The sequence below is a fragment of the Zalophus californianus genome, chromosome 10 (assembly GCF_009762305.2).
Source record: "Zalophus californianus isolate mZalCal1 chromosome 10, mZalCal1.pri.v2, whole genome shotgun sequence".
Classification (NCBI taxonomy): domain Eukaryota; kingdom Metazoa; phylum Chordata; class Mammalia; order Carnivora; family Otariidae; genus Zalophus; species Zalophus californianus.
Window position 1 is genome coordinate 1,781,115 of NC_045604.1, and position 16,016 is coordinate 1,797,130.

The 16,016-nt window shown below is 59.4% G+C and overlaps 3 protein-coding genes across 4 annotated transcripts in view; 2 read left to right on the forward strand and 1 right to left on the reverse strand.

The window, feature by feature from the left end:
* Positions 1–5,199, forward strand: part of LOC113932183 — a 22,657-nt gene extending 17,458 nt beyond the window's left edge. The window contains exon 3 of one of the 2 annotated variants that reach the window (XM_027610842.2): positions 4,522–5,199. In XM_027610842.2, coding sequence (XP_027466643.2) covers positions 4,522–4,668 — 147 coding nt within the window. In that variant the 3' untranslated portion in view covers positions 4,669–5,199. The remainder of the gene's footprint in view (positions 1–4,521) is intronic. The other variant, XM_027610843.2, reaches the window with a different exon arrangement.
* UBQLN4 (ubiquilin 4) overlaps positions 1–11,753 on the reverse strand; it is a 13,702-nt gene extending 1,949 nt beyond the window's left edge. The window contains exons 1-10 of the mRNA XM_027610821.2: positions 11,556–11,753; positions 9,971–10,122; positions 9,389–9,606; positions 8,561–8,823; positions 6,882–7,040; positions 2,969–3,194; positions 1,795–1,934; positions 1,237–1,320; positions 986–1,101; positions 611–797 (exon numbers count right to left, since the gene is read on the reverse strand). Of these exons, the coding sequence (XP_027466622.1) occupies positions 611–797; positions 986–1,101; positions 1,237–1,320; positions 1,795–1,934; positions 2,969–3,194; positions 6,882–7,040; positions 8,561–8,823; positions 9,389–9,606; positions 9,971–10,122; positions 11,556–11,663 (1,653 nt within the window). The 5' untranslated portion in view covers positions 11,664–11,753. The remainder of the gene's footprint in view (positions 1–610; positions 798–985; positions 1,102–1,236; positions 1,321–1,794; positions 1,935–2,968; positions 3,195–6,881; positions 7,041–8,560; positions 8,824–9,388; positions 9,607–9,970; positions 10,123–11,555) is intronic.
* Positions 11,754–12,494: 741 nt separating this feature from the next.
* Positions 12,495–15,322, forward strand: LAMTOR2 (late endosomal/lysosomal adaptor, MAPK and MTOR activator 2). The gene is made up of 4 exons (XM_027610861.2): positions 12,495–12,710; positions 12,929–13,091; positions 14,832–14,921; positions 15,133–15,322. The coding sequence occupies exons 1-4, from the start codon at positions 12,643–12,645 to the stop codon at positions 15,187–15,189; spliced, it is 378 nt and encodes a 125-aa protein (XP_027466662.1). The 5' UTR covers positions 12,495–12,642; the 3' UTR covers positions 15,190–15,322.
* The last annotated feature ends 694 nt before the right edge of the window (positions 15,323–16,016 follow it).

The window sequence follows — 16,016 nt, forward strand, 5'->3', positions numbered from 1 at the left end:
ACACGTGCTCCAGCCCCGGCCGTGTCCACACACGGAGCCAGGGAAGAGGCCAGAGAAAGGTGAAGGGCCTCGCCTGAGGTCTACGCTACTCCTCAGCCAATGCCCTGGCCTTGACTTTGTGGTCCAGGGCTCTAGTGACCCCATGCCCCAGGACACTCCTCCCCAGCCTCAGAGCCACAGGCGCTTCAGTTACCAGGCGCCGTATGATACCAGCACCAGGGCCGGGGCACGGTGGCTGAGGCGCACATTCCGGAGCCACATGCGGGGCTGGGATCTCAGCTCTGTTACTGACTTACTGGCTGGGGGACTCTGAGCAAGCCACTCCACCTCTCTGTGCCTCCCTTTTCCTCTTATGACAGAGATAGCAACTTGCTGACAAGGCTGACTCGGCGCAAATGTGCGCTCCCACGGAGCACTCAGAGCGGTGCCTCGCAGCCAGTGGGACGGTCACTGTTCCCAGCCCCACTCCACGGCTGTAGAAACGGAACTTGGGGATGGCGGCAACCCGCCCAAGGCCAGCAAGTGGCCGCCTAGGACCTGAGGAGGGCGGGGCCGGCTGACTCCCAGCGCTCCGCTGTCTCCATTCTGCTGCTCGGGCCGCCCCGCGTACCTGTGAGCTCCCACCACCAGCCAACAGCTGGACCATCTGCTGCATGAGCTGCTGCTGGGCACCAGAGGCCCCCGCTGGAGGAGACGTGGCAGGGGGTGCCGGCGAGGAGGTGGGCGCCTCGGGCGCGGCCCCGGTGTTGCTGCCTGCCGGGGGTGCCGGGGTCCGGGACATCCCAAAGGAGCCAAGGCTGCAGGCAGGAGAGACCAAGAGGTGGGAGGCAGCCTCCGATAAAGGGACGGGCGTGTGAGGTACAGAAGAAGAGTGGAGGGAGGAGAGCAGACCCTCGGACACACAGTGGCAGCAGGGAGCACCAGGGGAGGGGGCGGGGAGGAGGAGCCCGCACCTCACTGCTCCCCACCCCCGGCTCCCCCTCACCTGGGTACCAGCCCAGGGGCCTCGGTCTGCAGGGTCTGCAGGCCCTGCTGGATCTGCAGCAGCGCCTGCATGGCGCGGGGGTTGGTGAGGACAGAGAGGGACTCCGGGTTCTGCATCTGGCGGGAAACAGGCACAGGAAGGCGGTGGGAGGTGGCAGGACGCAGGAGGCCACCCAAGCCTGAGGCCGGACGGAGCTCTGCCCTTGCCCTTCAACCCTCCCCACCCACCATCGCTCCCAGCACCTCACGCACCTGCTGGAGGAAGACTGGGAGCTGAAGGCGCAGCTGCTCCTGGAGCTGGGGGTTCCCCGCAAAGAGCGGCACATTCACCATCATCTGCAGAGGGGAGGGCAGCAGGGGAGGCCTGGGCCCGCCCTCCCCAAGAATCACCCCGGCCCAGTCTCCCTCGGCACCCTCACCACTGCGGGAAGTGTGGGTCTCGGGGTCCCCCGGAGACCGACGTGGGGCAGCGGGAGGAGATGGAGTCACACTCCGGGCCGCGAGCCGGGGCATCCAGCCCCCCCCTGGTGTTGGTGGCAGTGTTTGCAAGTTCATGGTGCTCACTCTGAGCCACGCTGCCTTCTGGGCACTTTCCTCGTATGCACTCCCTGAGCCCGCACAACTCCGTGAGGGAGGAGCCACCGCCATGAGTGCTCACAGCGAACGAACAAACCAGGAGGCTCGGTAACGGTAACGGGCTTAGCTCGGAGGCGGCGGGCCTCAGACGCACGCCCCGCGGTCTGGCTCGGGACTGACCTGACCGGCGCCAGTCACTGGCCCCAGCGCGCTCCCCTGGTGGCAGCTCCGTACCTGAGCAGCGAAGTCGGGATTCTGGGCCAGCGTCTGCATCATACTGCGCATGTAGGGAGCTGAGATCACGTTCTGCATCAGCTGGGGGTTTTCAGAGATCTGCTGGAGGAGGGCCTGCATCTCTGGGCTGTTGAACACCCCTGGCACAAGGAGGAAAACAACGAAACAGGAGAAAAGGGGTCCAGATGGAAACCAGCTGCTGCCCTTCCATCTCCCTGCTTGCAATGCTGAGCGGTTACGCAGTCCAGGAGGGCAGCAGTAACACGGGCCCCCGAGTACAGGGGCGTGCGTCCCTCTCCGTGCTGCGGTTGGAAACTGGGTCTCGGTCACGCCCCCCGGGCTCTTCCTGACTCGGGCTCCATGTCAGGGTTGGAAAGGGTCTGACAGAGGTCACCTAGACTCGTGGTTTGCAGACCTGTGCTAGTGGCACAGGCCCTTTCTTGCTTGCTCAAAAACCAAGATCTTGCTCAAAAACCAAGTATGCCAATGGTCTGCTTAGAGCCTGGCAGGATGGCTGGAGGCCCTCCCACTCGGTCCTTCCTTCTCCTGGGGATGGTCCAGACACCCCAGGACTGGAGTACAATTTTAAAGCTGTGGATCAGGTTCAAATCCCTGATTTTACAAATAAGGGAGCTGAAGCAACACAGAGGGGAAGGGACTTTTGGATCAAGGTGCGCCCCGCCCCCCAGCCCAGGGCACAGAGAAGTCAGGGCATCTACTAAAGACACCCCCAGGGTCATATGTATGGTCATAGTCCAGATACATGGGGCATCCCCAAGGATTGTGCAGTGCATAACCCCCACTTCTGTCCACGGCAGCTCTGCACATCCCTCTTCCCCAGCCTCACACCTGCCTGCCCCAGGTGTGCCCCGAGTCCTCCCCCACACGCTCCTCCCCAGTCTGACCCACTGACGATGCTGGATAGTTCCAGCAGGGCTGCAAGAGCTTAGGAGGTGGGCCTGCTTTATTCGTGAGCCATTACCCAGCCTGCTCCCAGGGACAGGAAACACAGCCCAAACCACCCCGCATCCTCTGAGGCTGCAGAGCCCCCTCCGTGGCTTCAATACAGTCTCACCTGTCTTCAATATTCTGGAGCAGTGTGAGCCCCATTCAGTCCTGGGGCAGAGGGACCACCCTGGTGACCCCACTAAGCTCCTTCCACCCTAGGACATACCTGACCCCAGGCTAGCCGCATTGATCCCAAAGGGGTTCGAGACTGTCGGGTGCACCTGGCTGGTCCCCGATCCTCCGGTGCCCTCCCCCCCGGACCCGGGGGCCTGGGAGGTAGGGGGCGAGGGGCTCCAGGGGTTAGGGAGGGGCTCTCGGTTCTCAGTCCGCAGAGGCTGGGAGGATGAGCTGTCGGAGTTCCCGGCCAGGGAAGAGAAGGGATTGTTGCCAAACTGGGAGGAGGGAAAGGTTCTGGGTTAAGGACTGAAACAAAGCAGGGGTAAGGGCCAGGCCCTCTGTGTCCTCTCACCTAACAGCCTCCCCTCCCTGGCAAAGGGACAGGGGCCGGAGACCCCGGAGGGCAGCTCACAACGGGCAGCTCCCCCCTCATCCTGCAGGGTGGGAACTGGCCAGTGCTGGCCACCCAGTCACAACACCCCTCACGTAGCTGGAAACGTCCCGCCTCCCCCGGTGGCTCTAAACATTCGGGCTCTAGTCTCCTCTGTGCCCTGTGGGACTTGACGTGCACCGTTCCCATTGTGTAACGACGTATTTGTCTTCCTTAGCTCTCAAGGGGCAGAGGCAAGGTCCCCTTTGCACCCCTCCCCTGACGTTAGAATAAACGATCATTGGCTTGGTGGGAGCCGGCTCTGTCTCAGCCCCGATCTGCCTCTAGGCTTCCCCTTTTCCAGCCATCTTGGTCCAGCACCCACCCCTCCTGAACCCCCCCAGGTCCCCTAAGTGGCATTCTGTCCACCGAGGCGCACATAGCTGAGCCCCTCAGTGGAGCGCATCTCTGGCTGAGCATGCCCTCCCTCCGCTGCTTCCCCCACACGGTCTCCTCCTCCTCAGCCTCCTTCCTGCAGCTAAACGGGCCCCCTCGGCTGTGTCACCCACCTCGGGGTCTGCACCCCATTATATAGTGTGCTGCCGAGGCAGCCCCCAAAGTTCCTCCCTCCAGATCCACCGCACCCAGGAAGGAGCTCTGTGCAGGGGTGTGCTTGCTGACGGGAGTCCACACCCTATGCCCCTGCTCAGGCTCCCTCTCCTGAGGTGCCGGGTGGCCCTCGCCTAAGCGGGAGGTACCTGAGCAGCCTCGGCCGCTCCTCACCACGGGGCTTCCTGCTTACTCAAAGTGGGTCGCAGGGACCAGAGCTCACCCAGGACCCTGCAGCCCTGCACTGCGCTTCTTCTGCCTGACCTGATGCCTGCTGACAACAGGCCAGCAGGCCAGGGTCCGCACGCCACAGCCTCAGGCGCTGTCCCTGCTTCCGACATCCTGCCTGGTGACTCGCCCTGCACCCACCACCGCTGGGTTCTGGGCCCCGTTGTTCCCGGCACGTTCTCTGGACCGAATCTCTTTCTGATCTCCCTCTAGCAATGATGGCAGCCATTTATTGAGCCCCTACTATGTGCCTGGCACATTTATTCTAACGTTTACAGTAGCCCTCCAATATACCAGTTCTCAAAGTGTGGTCCTGGGACCCCTGTAAGGTTTAGCACTGTTTTTGTAGTTCTGAGGTGCTATTTGCTTTTTTTCCCTTTTGTTGTCTTCATCAGTGTTCAATGGCCTTTTCCAGAGGCTACATGACATGTGACATTGCAATGGACCGAACGCAGAAGCTGAGCTGCGAGTCCAGCCGTCCTGCAGTAAAGAAGTCTGCAAACATTAAAACAAGGCCACTCTCTGCTCAAGTTTTGTTTTAGGAAATTGAAGCTATTTTTTAAAAGAATATGCTGTTTATGTGAACATGTAGTTGATTTACTCTTATTTTAAGATGAATTAATAAACATTCCTTACGTTTCTCAGTCTTAATTTCAGATGCAGTGAATACTGATAGATCTAACCCAAAGAAACAAAAGCTCTTTGGGGTCCTCAGTAATTCTTAAGCGTCTAAGGTGGTCCTGAGGCCAAAATGATCAAGAACCGCTGCTTTATTATGTCGCCTCCAGTCTGAAAACATGGAAGCTAAGACTCAGAAAGGTGGAGCAACTCACTTAAACCCGCACCACTAAAGACGGTGGCCAAGTATATGAACCCCAGTTTGCTGACGCCAAATCTCCCTTCCTCCAACTGTTCCAGCGGCTCCTACGGCCTAGTGTGGATCAGAATTAGCCAGAGGGCTTGTCAGAAGCCTTTCTCAGCTACTGGATTTTTTTTTTTAACCAGGTGCATGCATTACTTTGATGTATATTTTTAATTAAATACTTAAAAAAATAATTTAAAATAAGTAAGTTCCTTTCTTCTTTATATAACTTTTTATTAAAATAAATTCTTTAAGGGGCACCTGGGTGGTGCAGTCGGTTAAGCATCTGCCTTCCGCTCAGGTCATGATCCCGGGGTCCTGGGATGGAGCCCCGCATCCGGCTCCCTGCTCAGTGGAAGTCTGCTTCTCCCTCTGCCCCTCCTCCCTCTCGTACTGTCTCTCACTCACTCTCTCAAATGAATAAAATCTTAAAAAAAAATTCTTTAAAAAACTCATAGTTGAACCCTATAAGCACCTTCTAAAATTTGAAAGAGCAATGCCAAGAATAACCAAGAAGATGTTGGAAAATAAGGTGGGGGGTTTACTCTACCAGGTACCCAGACTTAATTAAGACAATGTGGTATCACTGTAGGGACAGACAAGCAGACCAGTGGAACCCTGTAGAGTCAGCAAGACACACACTTATTTGTGGAGATTTGCTGTAGGCCAGAGACAGCATGAGCAAGGAAATCTGTTGGGATAGCATGAACCACTCAGGATACAGGGCTTTTCTCTTCCACCAGGAAAAAGTAACTAACATGAGACCCCACCCTCCCACCTGGGCACTGGTTTGCGGGGTGTGTTCAGTGTGTGAAAATCCATAGGGCCGTACACTTATGATATGTGTACCTTTCTGAAGCCATATTATTCTCCAATAAAACATTTTTTAAACGTTTTGAGAAAGCAAGTTAAAAATTATATGAACAGCAGGATACCACTTCTATGAGGTTTAAAAATATGCAAATCAATGCTCTAAGTTATTTATGGATACGAGCACAGGCCATAAAAGAATCGAAATGGTAAACACCAACTTCAGGGTGCTGGTTCTCTCTGGAGAGGGAAAGGGGTAAAATGGGGCAGGGAATACGTGAAGGCTGCAATTCTATCTGTAACGTCTTATTTGCAAATATTAAACATGTCCAGGAAACTCTAAAAAATACTAACATTAGTTATCTCTGGGGTGGAAAAGAGGTGGCTGGGAGATGGAAATAGAAGGATTCCTTTTGTTTACTTTGCATAACTTGGGAACTTTGAAGTGTGTAAATGTATAACATATTCAGTGTACATTAAACTTAAAAAAAGAGCCAAAAAGCACTGAAGCTCTATATACGGCAACACGTTAGGGCAACGTGGATACAAAAGAATGCAGTATTTTTGTCTGTAATTTTTATGTGGTTGGAAGAACTCGTAAGGCACTTTCGAAAGTGCATCTTCCCAAGCCTGATTCCAGAAACTGAATCAATAAATAGCTCAAAGGAGGGGCCCAGGATTATCGACAAGCCCCCTGGGTGATGCTGATACAGGTGATCCGTGGACCACACTTGAGACACACTGTGCTGGGGTCGGCTGTCTCACTCCAGATCTGCCCCACCACCTTTGAGCCCCTGCTGCACGAGGCTGTCAGATCCCTTGGACGCTACGCCCCGCCCCACCCCCCACATCCCCAGGGAATTCTGCTACCTTCTGCCCTACTGTCTCCCCACCCCGCCCCCCCCCGCCCCAGGCAGAGCTGGACCATCCCTGCCTATGCCGTGAGAACTGCTTCAAGCCAAGGCCCACTCTCGGAGGGCTAGATCAGAAAAGAGGAGCAGACAGCACCCCAGGCTTGCCTGGGTCTGGGGGAGGGACTCCTGAGCCCCAGCAGCCCTCCCACAGCCTGGCCCCCGGCCCCACCTGTTCCCGGGCAGCACTGAACATCGGCTCCTGGATGTCCGTGTACATGCGGCGGAGGGCGTTATACCCCCCGGGGATGCTCTCCAGGTTGCTCAGGGCCCGGTCCTGGTTCCGCATCATTTCTTGCATCATGGCTGGATTCCGAGCCAGCTCCATGGTCTGGTGGAGAAGGGACAGGAAGAACCCTGGAAACCGGGCAGTACCAAGCTTGGACAAGCGTGGGCCCTGAGGAGGGGGTCTGCATCGGGACCAGGGGCCAGGGCCCAGGAACCGCCCCACAGGGGCAGCGGGTCAGGTAAGTTGGACTTCCTTCCGCTTACAGTCACCTTGGCTCCAATCCTGCCTCCCTGTGGGCACCCAGCTTTTTGTGCTGTGGTACAGTAACCCCAGGCAGGGTGAGGGCAACCGCTCCCCTGCCTCAGGTTCAGGAGGCCCAGGTGTCAGGGAGTAAAAGGAAACTGAGCAAGAAAGGAGGCAGCAGAGGAAATCAACATCTATTGAGCACCTACTACATACAGACACCCGGCAAAGCCATGTGCACAACTGAAGTCATGGGATCCCCACAATTCTTGTCCCAAGGAGGTATTTCTGTCCCTATTCTGCTGATGAGAAAATAGGCTGAGACTCCCTGGGGACACGAAGCCAGCGAGCGGTGAAGCCAGGTTTCGAGGCCAGGTGGGTCTGTCTGCCCAAGATCACACTGTGGTTCCTGGCAGATGACCACAAGTTGGGGAGGGAAGGCATTCAAGCCAGGACAGTGCTGCCGACACCCTCTAACCCCGGCCCGAGGTTTCTGGCCCGGCCAGACCATGAGAAACCCGAGCATGGGGGCTTTCTCTCTGGACCCAACAGCTCAGTGTCAGTAAGGGCCGGCCCGGGTCAGCCCCAGGGGACAAGCCCCCACGACACAGATGACCGCATAGCTCCTGCCTGTCCATGCCCGACTGGGGACGCCTTCCCAGTCCTTACTCCCAAGCCCGCTCTGTACTTGCATCTCCGAAACACCTTTATGTCTAAGATGGGACCCTGACTCCTCACCCCGTGACTCCTGCCCTCACTGTTTGCCAAGGGACCTCCGCACCGCTCTGGACAGTGAAGAACACACTTGCAGATCCTCATGCTGAAGGAACTGATCTTCCGATGAGCCCGGCCCCGGTGCCCACAGCCCTGCTGCCCTCGTCCTTCCCTGGCCCCCAGTGCCCTGGGCCATAAGACACAGCTCCCAAAGACCAACACGGAACTGCCTCTGTGGGGTCTCTGTCCGCCACCGGCCCTGCCCAGCTCCAGGGCTCCCCCAGCGCCCCCCTGCCTTTGCACCTGCTGTCCCTCAGCCCTGAACGCTCTCCCCTTTCTCCTCCTCTGGGTCTCAGCTTGGGTGACACTTCCTCCAGAGGCCGCCTCTGAGGCCCAGGGCAGGGTCAGGAGTCCCTCTCTGTGCCCCTGGGGGATCATGAGACTATATGATAGCACCAACCCCACTGCATTACAACTGTGTGCCTACGAGTTCCACTTCCCTTTCCAGAAGTTCCTGGAAAGCCAGACCCATACCCCCAGTGTTCACAACATGGCTGCTGGGTGAGCAAGTACACACACAAGCCAACGCAGGACAAGGTGGCCCGGCTGGTGCCCTCCGGGTTTGTGTCCTGTCCGGCCCCACCCCAACCTTCTCTCACACCTACCTGCCTCATGAGCTCCGGGTTGTTGAGCATGTGGCTGATCTCAGGATTCCGCTCCATCAGCTGCTGCATCTGGGGGTTGGCCATGATCATGTGGCGCATCAGGTCGGGGTTAGACATCATGTCCTGGACCAGGGGATTCTCCATGATCTGGGACAGCATCTCGGGGTTGGACATCAGCTGCCTCTGCATCTGCTGCTGCAGCTCCATAAAGTTGGCAGAGCCCAGGCCCAGGCTGCCCAGGCCCAGGATGCCCCCAAAGCCAGCTGCGGGGAGGGGCCGGGGTCACAGTCGGCCACAAGCCCCTGCCCCCACCTGGCCACAGCCACTGCGCTCAGGTCTCCATGAGGAGCCTTGCCTGCTTCTCGCACTTCCCCTTCCAATCCCTCCCCCGGCCCCAGCCCTGCCCCACTGCTGGCAGGGATGGGAGCCCAGTGGACCGAGACCTCTCTGGAGGCAGAGGCTGAGCCGGGCACAGCACAGAGAGGGTGACCAGTGGGGGCCTGCTCAATCAGCAGTAAATATTCCCCAGCTGGCTGCTGCCGGACACCCCTTGTCCCCAACTCCAACACCCTCACCCTGCATTCTCCACATCCCCAACCCCATTCCGCCCCTCCCTCTGAACACTCATCCATGCTCCCCTCCTTGGGGAGGCCCTAGTAGACTGGCTTCCTCCCCGGCTTCGCCCAAGCACCAGTGTCTGGAACGCCATGTCCAGGGGTCCCCATCCCCATCCGACCAGAAGCAGGGACCACACGTTTCTGCCTCCTCTTGGCTCTCCCCGCCTCCCTAGCCCCAGACAGGGCTGTGCCCTCCTCCCTGAGGGCTTACAGAGTATGGATGCAGTAGCACTGGGGGGTCCCTCCCCAGCCCCCGGGGAGGGACCCCCCCCACTGCTCCTCCGGCTGCCGCTGCCAGCCTCTGAAGTAGTACTGCCCGAGGTGGAGGGCTGGGCAGGGGTGGCAGGCGAAGCGGGCGTGGTGGAGGGTGCTGAGGCAGGGTCTGGAGTGGAGGGAGAAGAAGCAGTGGCGGCAGCTGGATCTGGAGCCCTGAGGACAGAGAAAGAAAGTCCTCGCTGAAGTGAACAGGAAAGGGAAGACACCGAGTTCCTTTCGGTGCGGCTCCTGCCCTAACGTAAGCCACCTCCGAAGCCACCCTCAGGCGGGGCTGGGGGGGAAATCAGGAGGAGGGCGGAGCTAGTACCATCTGCCTTCAGGGCGTTCTGGGAGAGGCAGGTGAGGTTCCTTTCCCCTGTAGGGGAGACGGTAGGGCTGCCTGGCAATCCCTCTGAGAGCCACGTTCCTGGGTGTGGCGTGGCCCTCCGGGGACAGGTGAAGGGCAGGTGAGGAAGCGAGGACCAGAGGCGAAGGCAGGCCCAGCCAGCAGCTGGATCTGCTCCTCTCCTGGACTTACTTCTGAGGGGTCTTGATGACCAGATGGACAGTGAGCCCATCCTTGATCCCATGCTGGCTCAGTGTGTCCCCGTCCTTGAGGATCTTGCCGGCGAAGATCAGGACCAGCTGATCCTGCTGAGCCTTAAACCTCCTGGAGATCTCCTCTTTGAACTGTGGTCAAGAGGCAGAGGTCACTGCAGAGCCTCCCTGGGCTCCACCCACCAGGGACCCTACCTCTGGTCTGGGAAGCCCCTCTGCAGTCCAGACCCCATCCATCCAGGGGCACTGAGCAGCTCCCACGTTAACCAAAGAGATGGACCAGTGACAGGCTCCTGTCTCGGCTCAACCCCAGCGTCTCCCACCCTAGAAGGCCTAGCCAGTTCTCCAGACTCCCTCCTCGGTCCCTCCCTCCAGCTCCCCAGGATGAGGGTGCTGCCTGGGGCTCTCTCTGTCCCAAGTCCTTCAGCAGCCTTGGACCCAGGCCTGTCTCTCTTCAGCCTTCGGTTCTAGACTCCAGGTTTCTCTGCCTTCCAGCCTTCGCATAACAATGACAACACACAGACCCCAGATGGTCTCTAACAGCAGCAACTATTCAGGAGTTAAGAGTCTCAGTCCCGTGAGACAGATATGAATTATCACCTCCACTTTCAGGATGAGAAAACTGAGGATCAGAGCAGTAACGTGACTTGCCCTGGGCGGACTGGAATTCAGGTCTTGACACCAAAGCCCCAGTTCTTGACCCAACACGCGGCCTCTCAGCTAAAGCTGATTTCAGATTGAGCTCTGCAGGGCAGAGCATGTAAATTCTGGAATGCAGTCATTTTGTAAGGGGGGAGGGGAGCAGTGAATGCACTAAAGACTGGCTTGGGGAGAGTCAGACTCCCCAAATCCATCAGCTCTCCCCCCAAACCCAAACAAACCAAAACAGGACACTCTCAGTAAAGAGTGCACTTGCTAAGCCAAGGCAGCTTCCAGATCTCTTCCTTCCAACCAGATGGCCTATCTTAAGCCCCGCCTATGAGAAATTCTGGAGCTGCCACAGGGGGTGGCGAACACAGGCAGTGTTCCTTCATTCACTCAGCCGACACACTTTTATTGAGCACCTACTGCACACCGTAAGTCCCGGAGGGGCCGAGGGCCCACTGTAACCACCTCGATTTGAACACAGGTAGGACGGATAAGGGCCGAGGGAAACGCTGGTCCAGCGCCCCGCGCCCCAGCACTCGGGGGAGCCCCCCGCCCGCTCCCCGGCGCAGCACTGAGCCCGGAGGCCGCCCGGCCGCGGCCCCTCGAATCCCGGACCGGTCCGCAGGGCGCACGCTTCCCTCAGACCCCGAGTCCTGCCCCTCCCCGGTGCAAGGTGCCCCCTCCCAGCTCTCCGCCACGCCCCCAACCCAGGCCACAAGGCGAGCCCCGGCCTCGAGTCCGCCGCACGCGCCGCGCCGGCCGGAGCCCCCTCGTAGGACGCCCCCAATCCCGCTCCCCCCCTCCCGCCCCTCCGAGAGCCCGCAAGGCCCCCACCCTCCCCGCCCGCCGCCCCACCGCCTCGGAGCCACCCCTCTCTCCGCAGACCCCTCCTCCGCCACCCTCGCCGCCCGTACTACCTCCTTGACCGAGGCTCGATCGCAGATCACAATTTCCTCCTTGTCCTTGGGGGTCTTGACGGTGACCCGAATGGGGGGCCTGGCCTCGGCCCCGCTCGGCTCCGCCATGCCGCCGCCGCCACCCGGCCGCCCGCCAGCCCGTCCCGGCCCCTCCTCCTCCTCCCCGCCCGGCCGCCCGCCCGGCCGGCTCTGCTCCGGCCTCCGCCCCTCCGCCCTCCCCTGCCCTGCCCTCCCCTCCCCTCCCCTCCCCTCCCCTCCCCTCCCCTCTCCGCGGCCGCGCCGCCCTCCGGACAAACTGCGCCCACAGCGCCCCGGGCGGCCTGGGGGGAGCACTGCAGCCGGGGCGGCCCGGGCCTCGCGGGGCGGGGCGGCCTCCCCGAGACAGCCCGCCGCCGGCCCCGGCCCGCCGCCTCCGCTGTGACTCCCGCTCCGGGACAGAACGCCGTGTCCCTGTCGCCGCCGCGTTGTCCCGGCTCCCGGGCCTCTCCCGAGTCGGAGGCGGACTGACCCCCGCGTCTGGACGTCCACCCAAGTTCTCATCTCGAGGACTGCCTATGCCCCCGGAGGTCGTGGCCTGCCCGGCGTCTACTGAGTACGGTTCCAGGGGCCTTTCCGAGCCTTGGTCTCATCTCACAGGGTCGTGCATAACGTAGGGAACTGCCCAGAAAAGTAACCAAACGTGTGCCTGACAAACACTGGGATTTCTTTTTTCAGTTTCTGGTCGTGGGTTGTCAAGCGGGCATGCTGACTCTTCTCTCCGCGGGGTGGCGGGGAGGGGAGTGGGTTGTTAAACGCCCTTCCAGTCCTGCCCCAGTCCTCTCGCTCCCGCTCTCTACCCCCCAACAACCGCGTGGTTCCCCGGGAAAGGCGAACTACAGTTCCCAGGGTGCGCCGCGAGGCCACACGGAACCACAACTCCCGGCGCCCCCCGCGGCGGGGCGGTGTTGCGTCGCCACCCCAGAGCCGGGCCGGGACCTCCGGGTCGCGGGGAGTTCCGGAGCGGCGGGGAGCTCGGGGAGGTGCCCGCGGAGGCCCGCGGGAGGCAGCTCGGGGTTGGCGCGGAAGCCCGGGCCTGGGAGCCGCAGGCATGCTGCGTCCCAAGGCTTTGACCCAGGTGCTAAGCCAGGCTAACACCGGAGGTGTCCAGAGCACGCTGTGAGTGCGGCCGGAGGAGGCGAGCCCGCGGCGCGCTGGGGAAGGGTCTCGGGGGGGGGGGGGGGGGGCGGAGGGCAGAGGTGCGGCGGCCGGCGGGAAGGGCCGCGCTCTGCCCAGACCCCTGCTTCCTGGAAGCGCCCCGGCGGGAGGTGGGGCGAGAGCGCAGGCGTTTTCTCGCCGCCCCGAGCACGTCCCTGTCCCTTCCCGCCGCTCGCCAGGCTGCTGAATAACGAGGGCTCTCTGCTGGCCTACTCCGGTTACGGGGACACGGACGCCCGGGTCACCGCGGCTATCGCCAGCAACATCTGGGCCGCCTACGACCGCAACGGGAACCAAGCGTTTAACGAAGACAATCTCAAATTCATCCTCATGGACTGCATGGTATGGAGAGGGGAGCCACTCCCTCCGTCCCCCAAGGGGGTCCCCATGGGGCTACCTGGACCCCACCCTGGATGGTTGGAGGGGCAGGGACAGGCTCTCCGCGGGCTACCAAGAGTTGGTCTGCTGCAGCACCGCGGTAGGCAGGACCCTGTGCATTCAAGTAGTGGTGAGGAGGGGGCCCGGGACCCAGTGTCTGCCTGGGCTTCTGGCCTCAGCTGGCCACGCCACTTGTCATTCGTGGAGCCCTGGGTAAGTCACTTGAGCTCTCTGAACTTCCTGACCGCATCTCCAACGTGGGAACAGTAATACCGCCCAACGGGAGTGCATGACACAGGCTTGTCGTGAAGATGACACGAGAGGATGTAAACTGTACAGTGTTGTCACCCCGAGTCACAGGCTCACAGAAGCACAGCAGAGTCTCCAGACCCTCGGCCCGTCCCTTCAGTTTACAGAAGAGGGAGCTGCAGCCCAGAAAGGGGAAGTAGCCATTAGACTGTGAATTTCCGGGAAACAGAAAGGGTCTCACTCACCTTCGTATTTGTTCGGCCAACACATGTTTAGGTCCGTGCAGTGTTCTCAAGGATTAGGGAAAAAGCAAACAGGACCAAAACTGCCTTCCTAACTTCTCACAGAAGCTTATGGTTTTATGTGTGCTGTAAAATACGTATGTAAGTCAAAACACTAGAATGTGAGATATTGAAAATGCTATGTGAAATGGAAGTGAGGGGGTGAGGCACATATTAGGGACAGTCTCACTGAAAAGGTGACATTTCATTAAAGGTCTGAGGGAAGTTGGCCAGCCATATGGCCGTCTAGGGGAAGAACATTTCTGACAGAACAGCAAGTGCAAAGGCCCTGAGGTTGATGTAGTTGGAGCAGCATGGGAATAGGGGAGGTGAGTAGGACGTGAGGCCAGAGAAGGAGGGAGTGCAGCACCTGGCTCCCAGCACACAGCAAATGCCCAGTGAAAGTTCGCTGAACCAAACTGAAAAGGCCCAAGAGTGAACTCTTCCCAAAGGATTTCCACTGTAACAGGCCTGCCTACCTCATCCTCACCCCATGCCCAACCAAGGATGCCGTTTCGGTTCAGTTGATGACTCCTGCTTGGTGCCTAACCTAGAGTTGGTGCTGTAGGGCAGCAGCTTTCCAACGTCTTGTCCACACCCCAGCCAAAGAAATAGCTCTTAAGTCAGAGCCCACACCCCACCAACGAAAACAAACATGCAGTGCACTCCGTTTCTCTTCTTTTTCATACTGACCCACCTCCTTAATTGATGGAACCCTAGAGTCAGACCTGCAATTTGAAAAACTTTACCATGGGAAAAGAGAATCATACATTAGGTTAATTGCTCCCACACTCCTCAGAGGGTCTTTGGGGTGAACCCATAATAATGATATCAACCATTTGGACGGCCCTTTGCAATTTCAAAACTCCCTCCTGTGTACTAGCATCCTCACCAACTGGGCTGAGGTAGGGGTCACAGAGAAACCAAGTTTCTGCGAGGTTGAGTTTCCCGGGGGGAGGTTGGTTAGTAGGGGGCTGTGCTGACCCTGGAATCTGAGCTCAGGACCCCACGTCCGGGGCTATGGCCACAGCCCCTCATCTGAAGCCCCCTGCCATGCATGCCCAGGGCATGGAAGGAAGAAGATGATAGTCTCCCTGAAGAGGAGCCCTTGGGGAAAGAGAGGGCTAAGGGTGCCAAGCGGAACATTACATCCCACGATATCACCCCCCACCAGGAGGGCCGTGTTGCCATCACCCGGGTGGCCAACCTTCTGCTGTGTATGTATGCCAAGGAGACGGTGGGCTTCGGAATGCTCAAGGCCAAGGTGTGTATGTACCCGTTCCTCTACGACTGTGGGCCCAGCCTTTGTGCTCCTCACTGTCCACTCCCACCCCACCACCTTCTTTGGAGTCTGCAGAGAGCTGACTCCCAGGAGTGGGTGGGGGCTGGGTGCTTAGCAGCGGGCGCCGGCCTGGATTGGGGATCCCTCTAGTGGCAGATCCTGTGTGGGCCTGATTTCTCCTCCCCTCTTGCAGGCCCAGGCCTTGGTGCAGTACCTGGAGGAACCCCTTACCCAAGTAGCCGCCTCATAATGAGCCTTGGCTGAAGCTGGGGTCAAAAAAGATAAATGACCATTTGGAGGGGCAGGGCCCCCTGGGGAAGCCTTTCCGGGTGGTGGGGGGAGGGTGAGACTTTGTTCTTTCCAAGAATAAACTTGAACTCCTATCTTGCGTGATGACTGATTTCTTGAATGGGAGGAGCCGAAGGAGGTGGAACAGAGGATTGCTCAGGAGAGACTCCTGAGGGCCCACCTCTCCCCTTTGCCCTCTGACGGCTGGGGCGCCTCAGCGACATGACCGTCTCGGCCCTGCCCCTCTGAGCAGGAGTTCAGCCACCTGATAGGCCCACGTTTGGGAGCGACCTCAGAAGCAGCAGGCTGCTGGGGGCCTGTTGGGGGTCCTATTGGACAGCGAGAATATAGGGCCCTGCAAGGCCAGTGTCGTTCAGTCCCAACTTTGGGGGGATGCCTTTTCTGCCCTTGGGGTTGGAAGAGTGTGCACTAGCCACCTACCAGGGCCACCCCACGCTCACACCCTCCAGATCTTGAAGCCCTTTGCAGGCGGTAGGGCTTTACCATGAGACCCCCGATCCTGGGGAGGGGGTGTCAGGGGGCCTCTCAGAGGCATCTCCAGATCCTGCTCCGCACTCAAACTCCTGCCCCACCCATCTCTCTGCTTACCCTGGGTCCTTAGAGCAGGTGTGGACAGGGAGCTATCAGCCCCTAGCCCAGTGCCAGAGGAAGGGACCGTCCCAGGGGAGAAGTAGGTGGCGAGTTTCAGCTCCACCCAGGGTGAGGAACACCGCCCTTCCCAGGCTCTGGGCTGTCGGGAGGGGCAGACACAACACCGCTCCCAGAATT

Excerpts from the sequence above, each read along its gene's own strand:
- LAMTOR2 (XM_027610861.2), top strand. The coding sequence starts at position 12,643 with ATGCTGCGTCCCAAGGCTTTGACCCAGGTGCTAAGCCAGGCTAACACC. Across the intron at positions 13,092-14,831 it reads TCATCCTCATGGACTGCATG|GAGGGCCGTGTTGCCATCAC; the intron begins GTATGGAGAGGG and ends ACCCCCCACCAG. Across the intron at positions 14,922-15,132 it reads TCGGAATGCTCAAGGCCAAG|GCCCAGGCCTTGGTGCAGTA; the intron begins GTGTGTATGTAC and ends CCCCTCTTGCAG.